The sequence below is a fragment of the Prinia subflava genome, chromosome 20 (assembly GCF_021018805.1).
Source record: "Prinia subflava isolate CZ2003 ecotype Zambia chromosome 20, Cam_Psub_1.2, whole genome shotgun sequence".
Classification (NCBI taxonomy): Eukaryota; Metazoa; Chordata; class Aves; order Passeriformes; family Cisticolidae; genus Prinia; species Prinia subflava.
The window spans coordinates 1521426-1540145 of NC_086266.1; the positions used below are offsets into that span (position 1 = coordinate 1521426).

Genomic DNA, 18720 nt, shown 5'->3' on the forward strand with positions numbered 1-18720 from the left:
GGGAATATTGCATGTAACTAAGGTTAATAATCCCTTTTAAACAAAGCTTTGTTAAAGAGATTAATCCTAAAACTGGTTCACAAGGAACTTGATTTTTTAAAACCCATTTTTAAAAGTGAAAGGGATCAGATACCAGATTCATAGGATAACTGGGACTGAAGAGGGCATCAGAAGGGCATCTGGCCAAACACCCTGTTCCAAACACGGACAGCCATGAGGTCAGGCCATGTTACTCAGGCCTTTGTCCAGCCTGATCCTTGAAAGCCAGGCTAGGGACGTTCAATTTCATTCTAGGAAATGGCTCAATAAGTCCCTGTTTATTAATAATTTTGAGTTTTCATATACATAACATCAAGAAAGTGGAAGATCAGGAGAGACTCCCTGGTCATGTCATGTAACACCACTGCTGGACTTCAAGCTCTGCCTTTTGCTGCAAGATGCTTTAATTGATCCTGGGGTTTGGTAGCTCCAAGTGAATGAAGCCACTTCTGTGTTTTCAATCTGATGCTTGTTATGTTTAGGCTAAGAGCCAGGACATTCCTAATGCCTGGTAGGGATGGGTCATGTCTCTAAATGCTGCTGTGGTGAAGAAGACTAGAATTCAAGTGTGGGTGTATTTCAGATCTGACATGCTGACCGGTTTCTTGCTTGATTGAAACTGTACATAATGTTCTCTGTCGATTACTGAAGGGGAGGACCCCAAATGCTCGGCTTTTCAAACTTTTAAAGCATAAGCTCTGTGTTTTTATTCAATGCAGCACCTGTTCTCAGAGCAAGTTGATCCCTGAAGGGTTTCAGCTAGTGTATCCTCTAATATGGCTCATCGTTTTTAATTATAAAGAGGTCTGAAACATTATTATGTAGAAACATTCTACCAAAAAAAGGATTTCTTCTAGAAATCTCATATCTGCAAACATATTTGTTGATCTCTGAGATCAGCAGAGGGCTCTGATGAATATCCCATGTTAGAATGAGGTGGAACACTACAATCTAAGCAGATGTGGTATGGAAGGGTTACTTAACCAAACTTCTGTCTGCCTCTCCTCTGAACCCCTTGAAATCTGACTGCCACCTTATGCTAGAGACTGCTGTAGCTGCTTTGTCATGCTTTGCACTGGAGTGTGAATGCAGCCACATGAAATCTAGAGGGTTTTAAACGTGTTTTCTCAGTAACTGAGCTGTGAGGGGAAGAACTAATCATGTAGTATTTATCTAATAACTATCACAAATAAGCTTCAGGCTTGATTAAACTCTTGTGCAAAACCTGACATCTACTGGTGGGAAGCATAACTGGGCTCTTCTCAGTTGGAGATGCTTTGAAGAGCCAGTTTTATAAAGTGCTTTTGGCTATAGGTGTTGCATTGCACTGCTTAAGTGTGAATTTGGAAGTCTAAAAGGAACTGGAAAATACTTACAAACATAGGGGTTATTAAAGGTGATTGAACTTTCAGTTAACTGTGTCTGCTTTGAACACTTGTATAACGGCTAGAGGACAAACTTTGTAGGTTTATGTTTTAGACAAACATTTTTAACTTTTTGTGACAGTATTAAATATTTCATATAGTCTTATGCCAATTAAAAACAATTTTTCCCCTTATGTCTTTAAAGGCTTGCCATGGATGTACATCTTTATCCAAATGTGATTGCAGTGGAGTAAAAGGTGAAAAGGTAAATATTCCTTTTTAACTGCTGTTGTCACAGGAGTGAATGGGATGAGATCACTGCAAGGGGCAGAGGCTGCCCAAAATGCTTCCACTGTAAACTTGTGAACAGTTTGCTTGAGATACAATGGAGTCATCTTAAAGATGTGAACTGATAACAGAGTTTGAAAAGCATGCCTTATCAAACACCACTTACCCTATCTTAGCAAGGTCTAGGAGGGTTTCAGTGCTCTAAATTGATTTCTGACACATTTCAAGGGTGCTTTTTGACTTGCAAAAACAAGTGCAACCTTAAATGAACAAAAGTAATTCAAAACACTGGCACTAATGTTCTGGTTACTGGCTCAGGTTACACAAGGCAACTGTCCAAAATTCAAGGTAATGCTCGGTGCCACATCTGCCATCCAGATAGCTCCAGACAGATGAGGTCATTCCTTGGCATTTACCTGCTTTTAGTTCAACGAGTGTATTCTCAATTTACATACCTAGTGAAGAACGATATTCCCTTGATGGCAAGATCTCCAAGTTAGATCTGGTTAGCCAAACATGAACCTGGTTAATGTTCCTAGAGGATCTCAGACACAGGTGCCCAAACCAGATGCATCCTAAGCAGTCACAAGTTATTTCAGGTTCAGTTTGAAGGCACTTAAACATCAGGCTCCTATGCCTAGTACAGTTATTGCAGGTACAGCCTTGGAGAACCTTCCTGGAATTCTGAGTTGGCTTTTGTGGTTTTTTTGCACTTGTCACAGCTATTTTGTGAATTCACTGAGCACGTAGCTGTTGCCTGGTTAATGTGGATATAATGCAATTCCTTAGAATTCTTAGAATCCTATGAAATTGGGGAACTGTGATTCATTTCCACTGCAGCCAAGGTAAACACAGCATAATCCTGAGGCGTGCCAGAGGGTTTTTAAATAGCCCTTCTGAGGCTTGCACACCATCATGTACCTTATGGAAAGGAAGGATGAAAAGCCAAGCCTGCATTTCCTAGGTATGATGTGTTGCTAGTGGAACTTGTTTGAGCATACATGCACACACCTCATTATGTCAGCTGCCCTGTAATTACAAAGCTCTCAGTATCTGATGCTGGATTCAGCAGTTCAGCTCTGGGGAACCCCAAGGTCTGCCACTGAAATCCTAATGCTTTATCTTAGAAATTTGTTGCTTTGGTTTGCTTAGGTTTTGAATTGTTGTTTGAATCTTGCTAGAGTCTGGTATAACTACAAGACATCAGGGGCTATTTTAAGATGATTTTAGCTTGCTCCCTCACAGTGTATCACTTAGTTATACTTTGGATACAAGTTTCCAAATCCAATACTGCTGCTTTCTGCAGTGGCCTCTGAACCAGGAGTCACATTCTACAGCTCCTTGCCTAATTGGTGTGGGAAGAGCATTAAACAAGGAGCTGTTTATATAATCTCCCTCTTTGGCTCTCCCATTAGGAATGTGACAATGTCCAAGATGTGCTGGGAGTCAGACATTTGGGACCTGGTTCTGTACTGGGAAGAGCAGAGCCTTGTGTGACACTCTCTGCTGAGCCCTTCTGTTCCTCTGGGCTTTGCTTTGGCCCCAAACCAGCACCTGCATCCAAGTCCCTGCTCACCTGCACTGAGTCAGCTTAGCAGAGCCTATTGCATTCTTCTGAGACTCAAAAGCAGCCTTCTTCCTAAGCATCACAGCATTCCCTTTAGCACATCCCAATTTTGAGGGAAAATTCTAGAAACGTGAATTACTTGTGCATGCTTGAAAGCTGCATCTATCCCTGCTTGTGTGCTATTATTAGAGTACATGGAACTCTGCCAAACTTTTCTGTGTCCCTGTTTCATTGGCTGTATCTTGCTGCAGCAAAGCAGAATTTTAGGGTGTTTCCCAGCTATATTTTTTCTTTCTATGCCCCAAGCAACAGTCATGTTCAAGCTTGTGAGCTGGCAGTTTTGCTTTATTGGTGTAGTTGATTGAGAGTAATTGAGATCAGACTCTGACTCCTTGCCCATATCCCAAGCAAATGATGGTTCTATAGCTGGTGCATCTTTATTTTTCTGTGGAAACAATTGTGTATTTTCGGGATTGAAAGAGGAGATCTGAGTTGACCTAAACCTTTGCTGTTTATGTTTTAGTTTAGTAGCTTCCAGTCTGAAACAAGAAGTATCCAACCTTCCTCAGTTCTTTCTGTATAAACTTTCTGTAAAGTGAGTTTTTGCATTCATAAGAAAATTTACTGCACACTAATTAGGGACTACAATTTCATTCTATCCCCAACAATATAATGTCTTTTTTGGCACTGACTTTTTGTGGGAAACTTGTTAAATTTCTTTTCCATTTCAGTATGTTCCTGCAGTGAACAGGCAGGTTTTTCTGCCAAATTTGTAACATCCAAATCTTCATAAAAATCAGTGTGGTGGGGGCAATGGGAAAAATCTGGAGGCAGAAGCAACATCTGAAAAGGATTGTTATGTATAGAATCATCTATAGGCTGTTAAAGTCAAACACAGCTTAAAAAAAACAACTGAAGAAAACTGGATCAGCATAATTTCTCTCCCCCCAAAATTTGCCCACATTTCTTTAACCAATTTTTTATCAAAAGTAGGGATTATAGTGCAGCTATTTCCGCTGTAATTATTTTGATTTGGATGCGAGTTCCCTTAGGATATGTCTGATGTACTTCCTCAGCTGTCCCCAAGCCCAGTCCTTCAAATAATCTTTGCTTTTGGGGTAATTTGCTGGCAAACTCCACAGGAGTTGCCCTGGCAACACTTTCCTCATTTCTGCTGCTCATTTTCAGAGTGGGCTTGGGAAATATTCATTTCAGTTTGAATACTACAGTGCACCAGCATCTGTTGTTGCCTCTTCTATTCCTCCTAGCTGATGGCTTCGTGTTTCTCTTTCTTTCAAGGCCTTGGCTCCCCATTCCCTGACTGTTTAGATGGAGACCTTGGCACAGTTGCATTTTAGAGAGCAGTCCTTCAGCCTTAGATGACACACAAGGCCAACTCTGCTAAGTCTGTTCTAGCAACCCTTTGTAGGTGCTGCTTGCTCTGATAAAAATGTGCAGAAGAGTGACCAGGTTGAGACTGAAGGCACTCTGCAGCCTGGCTTGCCCCTCGCACATCTGACGTGCCTCCCGTGCACAGGTGTGTTTTTGTAGTGTGCAAACACACTTCATGCCAGAGCTTGCTCCAAAATCTGGTTTTGCCTGATGTTTTCCTTATCTGGCACTCCCGAATTCCTCATTCTCTCCTTCAGGGACACACTAACCCTTTCACATCCTGGCCTGGGACAGTGACACTCCTCCACAGGGTTGCTTTTCAGATGAGCTAGCAGACCAACTGCTCAGCTCCATGCAGAAGTATTTGTGTTGGGTTTGCCTGGGATAACACCCTATGTGAAAACCATAAACCCATGCAATTGGTTTGAGTGCTGTAATTAAAGGCAAATCTATCCACATTCAGGAATTTCTTCAGTTAACCAGGTGAGATGTTTAATCACAGTGTTAGTTTCTCAGTGTCATGCCTTCCTACAGAAAAGCAGAAAGATAATGTGTACTGTAATTTTTTCTATCATATATTTTGTTTCTGTCATGTTTCTCCTCCACCACCACTCGTTCTTTTTGTAGGGTGAAAGGGGATTCCCAGGCTTGGAAGGACAGCCAGGTTTGCCTGGATTTCCAGGACCAGAAGGACCACCTGGTCCAAGAGGCTCAAAGGTAGGTCCCAATTCACTGGAATGGTATGAAGGTGCTGGGCAGTGTTAGCTTAATTATAATGCTGATCCTAAGCAATTCCAGAATTCCTGATTATCATTGGTTTAACAGTCACAATCCTCAGATGCTGGGATATAACAGTTTTTTGGTTGATTAGTGTGAATAGCCAGCCAGTGGAGAAAGATTGCTCTGAATTTCCAATCCAGTCCTTCACCTACTCAGGTGCTTGCCAGCCCTACCTTTCACTGGGTGCTGCACATCAGGGTCAAAGAACAGGTTTGGCAAGGTGCTGTGATGGAGCTTTGTTAGTCCTTGCACTGAGGAGATCCTGCCTTAGCTGAGTTTACTGATAAGAGCAGAGTTTGCTCTCAGCTGCCCTGGGGCTCCCACCATGGAGGTAAAAGCTGTTTGCACCTGGTGGCATTCCTGGGCTGGGATTCCTGGGCTGGGTTTGGGTGGGGTGATGCAAATGAAGGCCTCACTGAACCTGTGCAGAGAGCTGAGGAATGCTCCTGGCTTCCCCTGGAGGTGTCCATTTATTTCTATTCACTACTGAATTGCATCCTCACACTGGATGCTGTAATTCAGCAGTAGAATTCCTCTGAATACATTTGCCTTTAACATACATAGGGATATCCAGGATTTGCCATTTCTTTTATAAATGCTCATAGTATAAACCTAAAAGAAGCAAAGGGAAAAGCAGGCCAGGTGATAAGAAACAAATAAAGGAGGTCTACACCAGAAGATGAAGTGGATATAACAAGAATGAAACAGCACGGGGCTCTTGGACTAGAAATTTTTGTTACTTTTATTCCATAAATGAATTTTCTGAAGGTTTTGAATCACAGAGCTCTGCACTGTGATTGAATGATGCTGACAGTGCAGTGACACTGGCTCAGGGTCGGGCCGTGGCTCCCCTGCTCTGCCCACCAGGGGCCGCTGGAGGATGCTCCATGCCAGGGCTGGCCCGGGGATTGTCGGTGACCTGACACCACCCTGGCCTTCAGTAAACTTTCCTCTAAGCCACGGTTAATCAGCTGGAAAAACTAAAATAATTTCGAACTGTTAATTTGATAGAAAGGCAAACTGCAGCTTGAGTGTGGAGCCTTGTTTGTTTGTCTGTTATTTTTTAGGGTGACGATGGTCTTCCAGGGCCTATTGGACCCAAAGGAATCAGAGTAAGTATTGCTGCAGTTTTAGGGTGATGTGCTGGAATGATGGATAAATACTGACAGGCATTGGGTGGGTCCTGGCAGAAGTGGTGGTAGACAAGAAAAAAAATTGACTTAAATCTGAAGAGTAATCTACCCACTAGTAGAGACTGTACTACTTCTTATAAATAATTCAAGATTGCATGAGCAATACTACCTTACATATTGTTTGTATTTCATCAACTCTTTAGGGAGAGCAGCCCCAATACCCATTTGATCTGAATTAAATATATTCATCCTCACTAGCAAAAAAATCAGAAATACAGGACCTGGGCAAGTGCCAGTGCTTTTGTTTCAGTGTATTCTGAAGTACAGGCAGTATGTCTGCAGTCCATACAGGAGAAACTTTGAATGCCATGTCAGCATGGCATTCTTTTCTTTTTTTTTGTTTTACAGGTGATTGAAATGTTTGTCTGTCTTTACTTACATCTGCACAAATAAGTTCAATTTAGTGAAATCTTGGTAAATCTTTTTGCTCACCCATTCATACCACACAGTTTCAAACATTCATTTCCTTCTAGGGACCGCCGGGGCTGCCCGGGTTTCCAGGAACACCAGGACTCCCTGTGAGTAGGAATGGGCTGTGTGGATCCAAATCTGTTCCCTTTTGCCTTTCAGACCCAGAAGAGCATCCTGCAATCTAACTCTTCTTTCCTCTTTTCCACCTGACAGGGATTGCCAGGACAAGATGGGCCACCAGGACCTCAGGGTATCCCAGGATGCAATGGAACAAAGGTGGAATTCCTTAAAAAATATTAATGCAATAATAATGGGTAAAGAGCCCTTGTTCTCCTGGCTGTAGCCAGTAGGTTTAGTCTGTTGTGTGCAGCAGTACTTACTGAGTTGTGAAGGTAATTCCAAGATAATTCAGACTTACACACCCATTTGAGAGAAGGGGTCATGCCCTGGTATTAAAGCACAAGTTTTGCCAGAAATTGCCAGCACCAAGACACAGCAGTGTGTGCTCTGCAGTCACTGAGCTTAAACTGTGTTCCAATCCTTACCTGTCTAAATTAGCTGAGAGCTGTCTGATAATCAGCTCAGATACTGTCTCATCATTGTAGTAGACTCTTGCTACCAAGAAAAACTCATTACTTAACAGCGAGAGTTTTTAATTATTAATTTTTAATATTATATTGAAAATACTGATTTGGTGTCCTTGTTGGAGGGAGTAATTTTATTCTGACGTGCTACTTAGCTTCACGTTGGGACTTTCCCAGAAGAGAAGCTGACCTTCCAGAATATTCCATGAGTTTTCCATCTCTGTAGTGTAGTACTTTGCCTGGAAGTATAAGAAACACCTGACTCTGGAAATTTGTTTCCATCGATTTTGTGAATTAGTGAAGTGATTATTCTGTCTTGTCCCAGTACAATTTTCTATTCTGGAGTCATAAGCTAACAATCACACTAGACTTTTGAATTGAAATTTGTTTACCTGGTTTTGTTATGTTCTGGTTTGGTTTTGGCTAATAATTGTCTTCATCCCTAAGGGAGAGCGTGGATTCCCAGGCAGTCCAGGTTTTCCTGGTTTACAAGGGCCTCCTGTAAGTAAAAGATTTCCCAATCTTATAATCCACTGAAAGACTTCTGCTGTGAAAAATAAGATAAATATCAGCCTCTTTTTGCAGTTTTTCTCTTAATAAATAGGAAATTCTTTTTAAAATATTTAATCAGAGTGTTTCAAATGTCCAATGGAAGTGATTTTTTCTGTTGCATGCTGTGATAAAGCTTAAAAACCCCATTGAATTCTCACATGCTGAGATGCTTTACCACCTGCAGAAAAACATGAATACAAGCATATGTGTCAGAGAAGGAAGATCTTGATAGTGACATTTAAAGAGTATTACTGGTGATTAATGACCCCTGGGTTCAGAAAAAAGACCCAGGGTGGGGTGTTTTTAGTATAAAATACAAAGATGTTACAGCAAAGTGACTGTCAGACCCAAAGTACAAACAGAGATGTCATAGACAGGATGGATAATAGGAGGCAATATAGAAATTGCTAAGAAAGGGAAATATAATCCTTCTAATGCTCAACATTCACTATGAAAGTTCTTCTCTAATTTTTCCATTTGATTCTGAAGTTCTTAAAAATTATTTTTCCCTGTTCCATATATTGTTATACGTTTCTGTCTTTGTTTGCCTCATGGTGTAGATCTGATTAGTGGTTTGCAAACAACATACCAGTCAATTATTTCTATTGATCTTCTTTTTTTTGTTGTTTCTTTTAAACCAAGGGGCCCCCTGGTCTGCCAGGTATGAAGGTGAGTGTGCTGTTCTCTGCCATGCAGGTACACACCAGACATGGGTGAGGAACCTGCGTGTTTCATGCAGGGCTCTGTGCATCCACTGGGACCTGGAGTGACCTTCTGGGTGTTCCTGGGCCCCTCCAGTGCAGTCACTGGGAATTCTGCAGTGGCTGCTTTGGGGCAGCAGCTGGAGAAGTGGCAGGGGGTTTCCTGTTCCCTTGGGACTGTCAGGGTCAGTGTTGAGGCATCCAGTTAACAAAAGGTCTGCAGACATCCACAAGCACTATCAGCCTGCCTGTCCACACTTAAAACTCTCCTGAAGTCTAAACAATAGTGACCTAAAATGTTTACCCAGTGACAAGAATAGTACAACATCTTTTGTCCCTTTCAAAAATGGGGTTTTTTTGTATTTATGTTATGTAGATGGCCTTTTCTCCTCATCTAAAGAGTCTCATGATCTGATGTTGAACCCTTTATATTTTAAGGGTTTGTTTGTACCTTTGCCCATTAAGCATGGGCCAAAACATCAGTTTTTATTCAAGTCTATTTAGGAGGAAACTTGACCCACAGAATTACACTGTTCAACTCCTGAGAGGAAAGCATGGCACTGGTACTAGAAAATTGGCACTATTAAGCTGAATTGTCTTTCTTAGCTCCTTTTCTTCCCAGTTGTTTTCAAGATGTTAAAGGACAATCTCGTCAGATCATATACTTTCAAAACAAACATATTCCCTGAAATCAATAAGAAGCTACTTCAATGTGGACCACAAAGCATAAATGTTGTAACAGCACACTCAGCACTAATCTATGAGCTGGGACATTGGAAAAAGCTGAATGAGCCTTTTTTCTGTTGTGTCCTATACACTGCTTTCACATGAAGCTGGAATGTTTCTTTTGTGAAGAATTCATGTTTCAATCCCCTAATCTTTTGGAATTTAAATCAGTGCTGGTACCTTTGTACAAAATAAACCTTTTAATAATTGTTAGTTTTGCCATTTAGAATCTTCATCTCTCCTAAACAGAGCTATTCTTGTACAATCTAGTGCTTATATTAAAGAGTACTGCTGGGGTGTAGCATAGCTCAGAGTCTCTTAGAGTCTTAGGAGCCACTGTGTGCCCTTTGGAGTCAAAATGGTGCTAATTGTAAAATGTATCATTAATTGAAGTCAACTGTATTTCTTCTAGGGTGAAGCAGGTGAAATAATCACATCCTTGCTGCCAGGACAGAAAGGTGACCCAGGATTTCCAGGTCTTCCAGGGATACCTGTAAGTTGCATAAAGTATTATTAAGCTGCCAAAAAAATAACATGAAAAGTACTCTTATGACAGCAGAATTGGCAGCTTGGTGTTTGGGGATTCACCTGTTTTCTTGGAGATGCAGGGCTCACATTTAATGTACCTCTGATTTATGGCTCGAGGGAAAGTGTGAGATTCCACACTGCTCTTAACAGCGTGACCCACAGCAGCCAGAAAGGTCCCCTGGTCAGGAGGGTGGGATCTAGCAGACAGCAGTATCAGTTACTGGTTTGCTTTCTGCTTTCCCTGCCTCTTTCCCTTCCTAGACATTCTTTGTATCAGTCCTGGAGTTCCCTTTCCTCCCTCACTCTGAGTCAGTCACGCGTGGCTTTCGGGCTGTCGCCGCAGTTTTGGACGGTGGGAAGGAGAGGGGGATGCCTCAGCTGTTCTCCTCAAGCTGCACCTCCTGAACGGTGTTTCTGCTCTCCCAGCAGCGCTCTGTGAGAACAGCTAGTGCCTGCAGGCCCTGTGCTTCCCCACTGAGCCATTCCCTGCTCTAGTGGAAGAACAAGGGGAGCCGAGAATGAGTGTCAGCCCTGGAGAGAAGCCAGACTCCCATTTCCTGGCGCAGACAGGCAAGCCCCACGCTGCTCTGTGACCAGACTCAGCCTGCTGGCGTTTCTGCTCCTCTCAGCTCTGCTTCCCCATTGTCTCTTTGTGGCTGGGAGGGATCACAAATACAGTGTTTTGTTGTTCAGTGCGTGAAGAGAAGGAAAGTGCAAAAGTAGTTCAAAACAAACAAAAAAGCGTTCCCTTATCCGAGGCATTGATGTTAAGGGCAGAACTCTCCTAACATGATGGACGCTCCTTTAAGCCTTTCCCCAAGCACAGATTGGTAGGTTAGTGGTCAGCCACGTTGATTTGATGTGTATGGGATGCCAACTGTTGGGGTTCTTGGAGCTTAAAGCTCTCACTGGGGTGTTTTTTTCATAAAAAGGTGCCTCTCATGGCCTCCTCCCCTTCCTCCACAGGGCCCCCCTGGCTCCGTGGGAATCCCAGGCCCACTTGGCCCCCCAGGGCCCCCAGGTCTGACGGTGAGTTTCCTCAACCTGCTGCTCACAAAGCCTTAAATGGGACAGTTGCTACTTCATTTGTCAGAGGTCAGTGAAGTGCAGAGACCATGGTAGTCAGGATTTGGTATGAGGACAGCAGCAGCCATTCAGTTCAGCCTGGAGCTGTTACTGTGCACCTTTCAATAACACCCTTCTGAAAGAACCTGCCCCCAGACATCTTTTTGCTTTAAATTGTGCTGAATTGTTGTCCAGGCTTCTTACTTGTGTGAAACATGAGACAAGATTTAGCTTATTTAGACTGATGTTAATACCTGTTTAATTTCATTTGATGCTCTTACTCAAGGGAAAAACTAGTTTCTTAGATATCTGTGAAGTTGAATTGCATGAGTTTTCAAAGGCAGGCAAGGTGCCTTGTCAGCTTGGAGATAATTCACAGGAATCAAAGCTGTGACATTGTTGTGGGTGGGTTTTTTTCTACAGAGGTTTGTAAAGTGCTTTTAAGTGACTTGGTTTTTTGGTTTCCTTTTTTGATAGGGACCTCCTGGTCCACCAGGGCTACCAGGACCCAAGGTACTGTCTTTCTTGTATTGATGGTGCTGCTGGACCATCTTTCTCTTTCTTTTTGTGACTTTCTTTCTCTTTCTTTTTGTGACTTCTAAGGGCTGATGAGTTATACTTTTTGCAGGGTAATATGGGTTTGAATTTCCAAGGACCCAAAGGTGAAAAAGTGAGTAGGTGATCATAATTATATTTTTACTTATTACTTTCAAAGTACTTATTGCCATTTTTGCCTCTATTGCCCATAACAAACTGCATCTTCTACACATTAGGGTGAACAAGGTCTTCAGGGACCTCCAGGGCCACCAGGACAAATTGGAGAGCAGAAAAGACCAAATGACATTGAGTTTCAGAAAGGAGATCAGGTGAGTGGGACACTGCACCCCTCTGCAGTGAGTGTGTGATCAAGCTGCAGCCTCTGCTGCTTTGGCTCGTGTTTGCTTCACATCCTGCTTGCTGCAGTGCCTGCAGGAGGCAGCTGTGGGTTTAGTGGGGTGAATCATCTAAATAAACAGGATGAGCAGTTAATAAAATTTGTAGATGCACTTAAAATTCCACAGAAAGAAAGAATAAGTATGATCCTTTATAACTTAGAATCTAAACAACAGCAAAAATATTATATTTAAGAAAGAAAGTCAACTGAGCTGCTAGGGAGTGATGGGGTCTTTAATCCTCTTTTTCTCTGCCCATGCTTGACAGGGTATTCCAGGTGATCCAGGCCCACCAGGACTTCCTGGGCCACCAGGCCCTCCTGTGAGTAGAACTCTTAGTTCTATTTTTTTGCATCTGTATCAGAACTGTAACTTCATTCTGCTCTGCCTTGTGGGCTCAGTTTAAGATGACCTTTGTGTGTCCAGGGTCCTCCCGGTGGTGTAAAAGGTGAAAAAGGTGAGCAAGGAGAACCAGGCAAAAGAGTAAGTAGTCTGTTTAACCAAACATTTATCTTTCCATTCAGTGTTATCTTTGACAATTAAGCAAATGTTGAATTCAGGTGGGGCCATCAGCTTATGGGTAAGAGACTTTTTTCTCTCCTTGTAACCTGGCAACTCTTGGATGGCACACAGGGTCATGACAGCTTCCAGCTATGGCTCTCAGTGTTTTCTGACAGAATTACCTACATACAGATCTTAGTTTGGGGAGCAGGAGAAAATAGTTTATGTCATCTGGTTAACATGTAAAAACCTTCAGAGTTGCTGGGCTGCTTGTCTGGAGCAGCAGTTTTCTGTTTCCTTTTAGAAGGTTCCTCATTCAGTTTGCTGTGTTCTGGGTTGCCAAGCAGCACGAGATTGGGGTGTGTAAATATAAATATATATAAAAGCTGGTCCATGTAAACTCATTCTTGGTGGATTTGCTTGTGAGGGGAGTCAGAAAACCAAGTCTGAATGCTGTGAAGGCCAAAAGTAGCCTGTTTGTCACTTCCCAAGAGACTGCCTGGATTTTTGTGCCATGTGGGGAGGGCACGAGGCAGGATAGCTCTATCTAGGGATAGCAAGAGAGGCTTTGTCCCTGAGCACACTCAAATCAATCCTGGAATTCAAACCTACTTGGATATACAGCTCAGAAAAGCTGAAGATGATCATGGAAGTGCTAAAAAGTAGAATAAAAATAACATGGACTGGACCAGCAAAGAAAAGGGAGGCTGTAAGCAGCTCTAAACATTCAGTATCTTCACTTCCACAGCTTCTGAATGCGTTGTTTCATCAACAAAATGGGCCCCTTTGAAAATGGAGACACAAGTTCTGCTCAGGTTAATTGGGCAATATATAAACACTGTTTAGAAACAAGCTGGTGGTAGATTTTCTAATTTCCATGGGAAATAAATACAGTGGAAACAAATGTTTGGTGCTCCAGATAAAATCCTTCTCGGTTGCTGTGATTTATGGAAGGGCCTTGATTTGTCTCTTTTAAAGAACATAAAAAGCAGATTTACCAAGCCAAAAGTCTCATTATATTTTGAGTGGGTTTTGAGTTGTTGCTTCTCTCTGCAAAAGTAAATGGAAACCACATAAATTTGCAAAGATCTGAAAGGATAAAAGTCCTGAGGGACTCAGCATTTCTGTGAGACTGTCATGGTTTTGTACTCTAGTTTTCAAACCTCTGTTTAGATAACTCCATTGGTTATGATTGAAGTCTTTGTGTTGTCCCAAGGACTGCATTCTAGATAGTTTGATTTATTGAAAAATGGGAAACAAGTAACCTAATTTCCATAAGAACTCTTTACTACTGAAGCATTTTATTTCAATGCCTATTTGTCTTTGAAGGGAAAGCCTGGCAAAGATGGAGAACCTGGTCAGCCTGGTAGGGATGTGAGTAATTTATATGTTTTTAATCTAAGTAGACTCCTTATAAGCTTTTCTTTTGATATGGAGAAGATCTGAATGTGATTGTATTTCCTTTTTCTTGAAAGGGTTTACCTGGTGGGCCTGGAATAAACGGTGCTCCAGGAAGAGATGGAGAAAAGGTATGCCAGGATTTTTGTCACTATTGCTGCAATAAACTGAAAATTTGCCATCACTGAGTTCAGTTGTGCCGAGTTTAATTGCATTGCCTATGCTACTGCAGTGCTGAGGAATATTTGCAATAACTTGTTTGTGTATTGCTGCACAGTATCTGAAATGCTTTTCATTTCATTGGTAGGGTGAAAAAGGTGACAGGGGTCCCCCTGGTCCTCCTGGATTTGTAAGTTGCAGATCCTTTATTTTTTTTTCTGCGTTTGGTTGATAATGTTGTTTCATTGTAGTTCTTGGCTGACTGAGAGTCCTATCTCTGGGTGCAGCACCAAGAGCACCAGAAAACCTTTCATATATCCACTAACAGAAACAATGGGTTCCTTCTTTTGAGATCAGCTCTGTGCTCTGGGATTTGCTGGGTCACAAACACAGGCTAGGCTCTAACCTCAGACCAGCAGGACTGAGTCAGCCTCACTGAAGCCTGTTGTAACTGTGTTGGCTTGGCAGGCAAACAGCTTCCTATTGGGGAGTGCTCTTTACTGGAATTTTCCCTGGTAATTCAGTGGAGTGGGGAAAGCATCCTGTCATTGGCATAAGGTTCAAAGTATGTTGAACTTTCCCTCCCTCACATCTCTTTACAATTCCAATGACTCTTTTCTTGGCAAGTAGTTTCACATGAGCATAAAACATTCACAGGTTGTCCCAAGACCAGGCATTGATGCAACAGTGGGACCAAAAGGTAGCAAAGGATTGCCAGGACTTCCAGGAGCCAAAGGGGAGCGTGGATTCTCTGGCAGGCCAGGCCCACCTGGCTTGCCAGGATCTCCAGGTAGGATGCAAGCTTTAAATTAAGTTGTGTGCTCAAAGGTGTCATTGGGTATTTGGCTTCATGGTCTTTACACACTCCTTTTAACAGAAGGGGGTAGTCTTGAAGCTCTGGGGATAGTGTGAGGAATTCTGAACATTCATTGCCCTTCCTGTGGGGAATTCAGGATGCTAATCAGATACTATCTTAATGCTCCTAGGAGTAATCTATCTCATATCATTTATCTCTAATATATGTTGTCCATTGCATTACACAGAGAATGTTTTGTGTAGCACAAATCTGGTAGGAGATGATCTGAGTGAGCAGTGACATCTGTATGTGCATTATACATGCACAGAGAGGAACATAATGATTCTAATGTTGCAGCTTATATATGTTCTTTTTTTCATCATACTTCTTTCATTAGTTCTGATTTTTGTTTCTTTTTTTTCCATCATAAACCTAGTTGTAGAGTCTCAGGTCAATTTTTCAAACAAACATCTCTAAAAATGTGAAATGAATATCACTGTCATCCTCACAAAAATGTGATTGCAAGGAGCTAAGTCCTTCCTGTCTTAGGGATCACTACTGTTGGACCTCCTGGCCCACCTGGCTTACCTGGAGAGAGAGGACAGAAGGGAGATCCAGGTTTACCTGGGGTTTCTATTCCTGGGCAGCCAGGAGTGGAGGGACCACGAGGACCGCCAGGACCACCGGGTCCCCCAGGGCCACCTGCTCCATCTGTTGCTCCTGGTGAGTGATGATCACATAAACAGGAAGCAGAAGAGACTAAACAGCTTTGACATTTGCTTAGGTTTGTGTTCCTGTGGTTTGTTTGTTTGGGTTTTTTTAATTCCACCTCCAAAGATGTTTGTTTATCAGCAGCTGGAGTCCATGAGATTCCATTCCTGTACATGTTCTCCAAGCTGCTCCCAGTGCAAATCAAGACATCTGTAGGAGAACCTTAGGCTTAAGGACAGGTGCAGAATTTGTGATAGCAGGAGATTCAAAGGTGTAACTTCTCACAGAATTCCAGTTTCCCTTCATCAATATTCTAGTGTGTAGACCACATGAAATTAGCTTTGGAGGGGACACTTTGGATGAAAGCACTCAGCTCTTTTTTTGGTGTAAGGGAATGGCAGAGGGTATATAAGAACTGGAAAGCTGTAGAGGAGAGCATGGGTCAGGGAGGGATTCAGTGTCTGGATGGCATTGGCATCTGAGGTGTCCTTGCTCTGATGATGATTCAGAGGCATGTTTTCATGATATGAGGCTGAATATCAGAATGAAGTGCAGAGATGGAAGTGTGGAGCCCGTGGGAAGCAGTGGGAGATGGCTGAGGTTGTAAAGAATTGCTGGTTGTTGTGTGATATCACTGTTTCCTTTTGAGATTCAGTTACATCTGTGGGTTTTCACCAGCAGTGCTGCCTGAATTGCCAAAATGTTTGGTCTGTGATTAGGGTGGTGTGTTAGAATAGCCACATAAATACATTTTTCTACTGAATACATGTATTTGGTGCTGCTTGCAGTCTAACACAAATAGATAATTTAACCCCTCCTGATTTTCCTTAGGTGAAGGCTTATGTGAGCAAGGGCCACCAGGCCCTCCAGGAATTCCAGGACAACCAGGATTTACTGGGGAACGAGGCCAAAAAGGTGCAGTGTCATGGCTATATTTTCTATTTTTCTCTTCATTTTGAAGCTTGGTAAAAAATGTAGAGCCTGCATTAAATAATGATCACAGTGCCCCATCCCAGTAGGTTTGAGTGCAGATATTTTATGTCTCTGAGTAAGAAAGCTGCTTGCTTTGAGAGTAGGATACTCCTTCACCTAATATTAAAGCACAGGGGTCTGAGTGACTGAGGGTACACCCAAATATCTAGCATGGATCTTGAATAAAGTAAAATGGAACTTGATGTTTATGAGTGTCTCCCAGGCAGATTGAAACTGGGTGCTTTGTAACAGCACTGGCCAAGTCTGTGTGAAAATGTTTCCTAATTCATAAATAAATTTAACATTTTTTATGGAAAGCAGCATTAAAATTATAAATGCAAGACTCCTAATTTGAGTTGGTGAGTCTGCAGTGAGTTTGTTTGTTTGCTAAGCAAAAGAAAGTCATATTTAATATATATCCTTGTTTCCAAAAAGACAACCTTGCAATGAGGATGCTGATATGGGTAAGTGAGAATCTTTTCCTAGCCCAACCATGGACATCATAAATGACTTTACACATCTCATTAATTTTGTACTCATTTCAAAGAGAAATATTTGTTCTCATGGAGATTGTAAGGATTAACTAATTAACCTAAATGAAATGCTCAAATATTTCACTGATGAATGTCACATAAGTCTGTATGTGAAGGAAATTCCTAAGCTTCTTGAAACCAATCTTTTTTTTTCTAATTAAATACTTCTAGTCTATTTTCAAATCAATGAAACATTCCCAGTATTTATTTTGCACTCTTTGAGTTTAATTAAGTTTGGGATTCTGATATATGTGGTTTAGCATTGTAGTTAGAAGTGTCAAGTATCTGCTTTAAAAGAAGACACTTCTGCTGAGAAAAAAAAAAAGCCCAAGGTTTATTTTCTATTTTTGAAAGCACTGTTTTTGCTTTAATTATTTTGCACTGTCATAAATACATTCTAATAATATCTGATATTGGTTGTCTGACTCCTAGCCACCAAAAAGCTTCAGTTTAACTTGGGGTGGGGGGGAAATTACTAATATTTAAACAATAATTATTTGAAGTAGTCACTTTGGACCTCGTGTTATACAACAGCAGCAAGAAAACAGTTGCTGTTGTGCTGAATTCTTTCAACATTTTCTAAAACCTGATGCTCAAGCACATTTTTTGAATGCAAATCTCTTTAGGTGATCGAGGAGACACGTGCTTCAACTGCATAGGAACAGGAGTGGCTGGTCCTCCTGGGGAGAGGGGACCTCCAGGACCTCCGGGGAGTCCAGGTAGGGCTGGATCCTCACTGGTTTAATTAATTAACTAATTAATATGTTCCATAAAGTCCCTTTTCTCTCAGGGTGCCCCTGTAGCAATAGATCTGTACCTTGTGAACAAGTTCAAATGTGCATTTGTCAGCTCCAGTGCAGAGCTGGGCCCTGTTGTATTTGGTGCAGTTGGAAAGGAACAAGATGGGCACGTGTAAAACAAACACTTGTTCTTTGAAAATCTAGTCTTGAATAAATATTTCTCTGTTCAAAGACAGCCTTGCAAGCATTCTGCATATTGAAGGTTTAGGGTCTGTTGTAGAATTAACTGAGAGAGAAATATGAACTTCTCCAGCTCCTCCATTATTCCAGGAGTAGCAGTAGCAGCTTTTTGAAAGCTTTTTTCATGATGTTTTTTGATGCTACTGGTTCAACTTAGAGTTGCAAATTTGTTTCTACTCAAATAAAATGAATCTCTCAAAAAAAACTCACAGTAAATTTTGTCTGATTTTAAAACAACTTAGCTATTATCAATGAAACAACATGCTTGATGGTGCAGCCTCTCCAGATTTATGTTTTTCTGTTATGTTTTTCTGCACTGCTCAGGTTCTCCTGGTTTTCCTGGACCAAAAGGTGAAAAGGGGCTTCCTGGATTAACTGGCCTTGTAGGGCCACCAGTAAGTGGTGGTGTTATGTTCTGGGGGGTAAAATAGTGTCTCATTTGTCTTGCATGATAGGTAGATCTGTAAACAATAGATTTAATTTATTGTCTAATACATATTTTTTTGTCCATAACTACCTTGAGTGCATGATTCATGTGTTGTTCCATA

The 18720-nt window shown here is 41.8% G+C and overlaps 1 protein-coding gene across 2 annotated transcripts in view; it reads left to right on the forward strand.

Annotated features, from left to right (window-relative positions):
* Positions 1–18720, forward strand: part of COL4A5 (collagen type IV alpha 5 chain) — a 61227-nt gene that overhangs the window by 14180 nt on the left and 28327 nt on the right. For both annotated transcript variants that reach the window (XM_063416884.1, XM_063416885.1), the window contains exons 2-23: positions 1609–1668; positions 5278–5367; positions 6498–6542; positions 7097–7141; positions 7248–7310; positions 8066–8119; positions 8813–8839; positions 10010–10090; positions 11092–11154; positions 11668–11703; positions 11819–11860; positions 11964–12056; positions 12391–12444; positions 12549–12605; positions 13953–13997; positions 14099–14152; positions 14329–14370; positions 14838–14970; positions 15526–15699; positions 16519–16602; positions 17819–17911; positions 18497–18567. In XM_063416884.1, the coding sequence (XP_063272954.1) occupies positions 1609–1668; positions 5278–5367; positions 6498–6542; positions 7097–7141; positions 7248–7310; positions 8066–8119; positions 8813–8839; positions 10010–10090; positions 11092–11154; positions 11668–11703; positions 11819–11860; positions 11964–12056; positions 12391–12444; positions 12549–12605; positions 13953–13997; positions 14099–14152; positions 14329–14370; positions 14838–14970; positions 15526–15699; positions 16519–16602; positions 17819–17911; positions 18497–18567 (1506 nt within the window). The remainder of the gene's footprint in view (positions 1–1608; positions 1669–5277; positions 5368–6497; positions 6543–7096; positions 7142–7247; positions 7311–8065; positions 8120–8812; positions 8840–10009; positions 10091–11091; positions 11155–11667; positions 11704–11818; positions 11861–11963; positions 12057–12390; positions 12445–12548; positions 12606–13952; positions 13998–14098; positions 14153–14328; positions 14371–14837; positions 14971–15525; positions 15700–16518; positions 16603–17818; positions 17912–18496; positions 18568–18720) is intronic.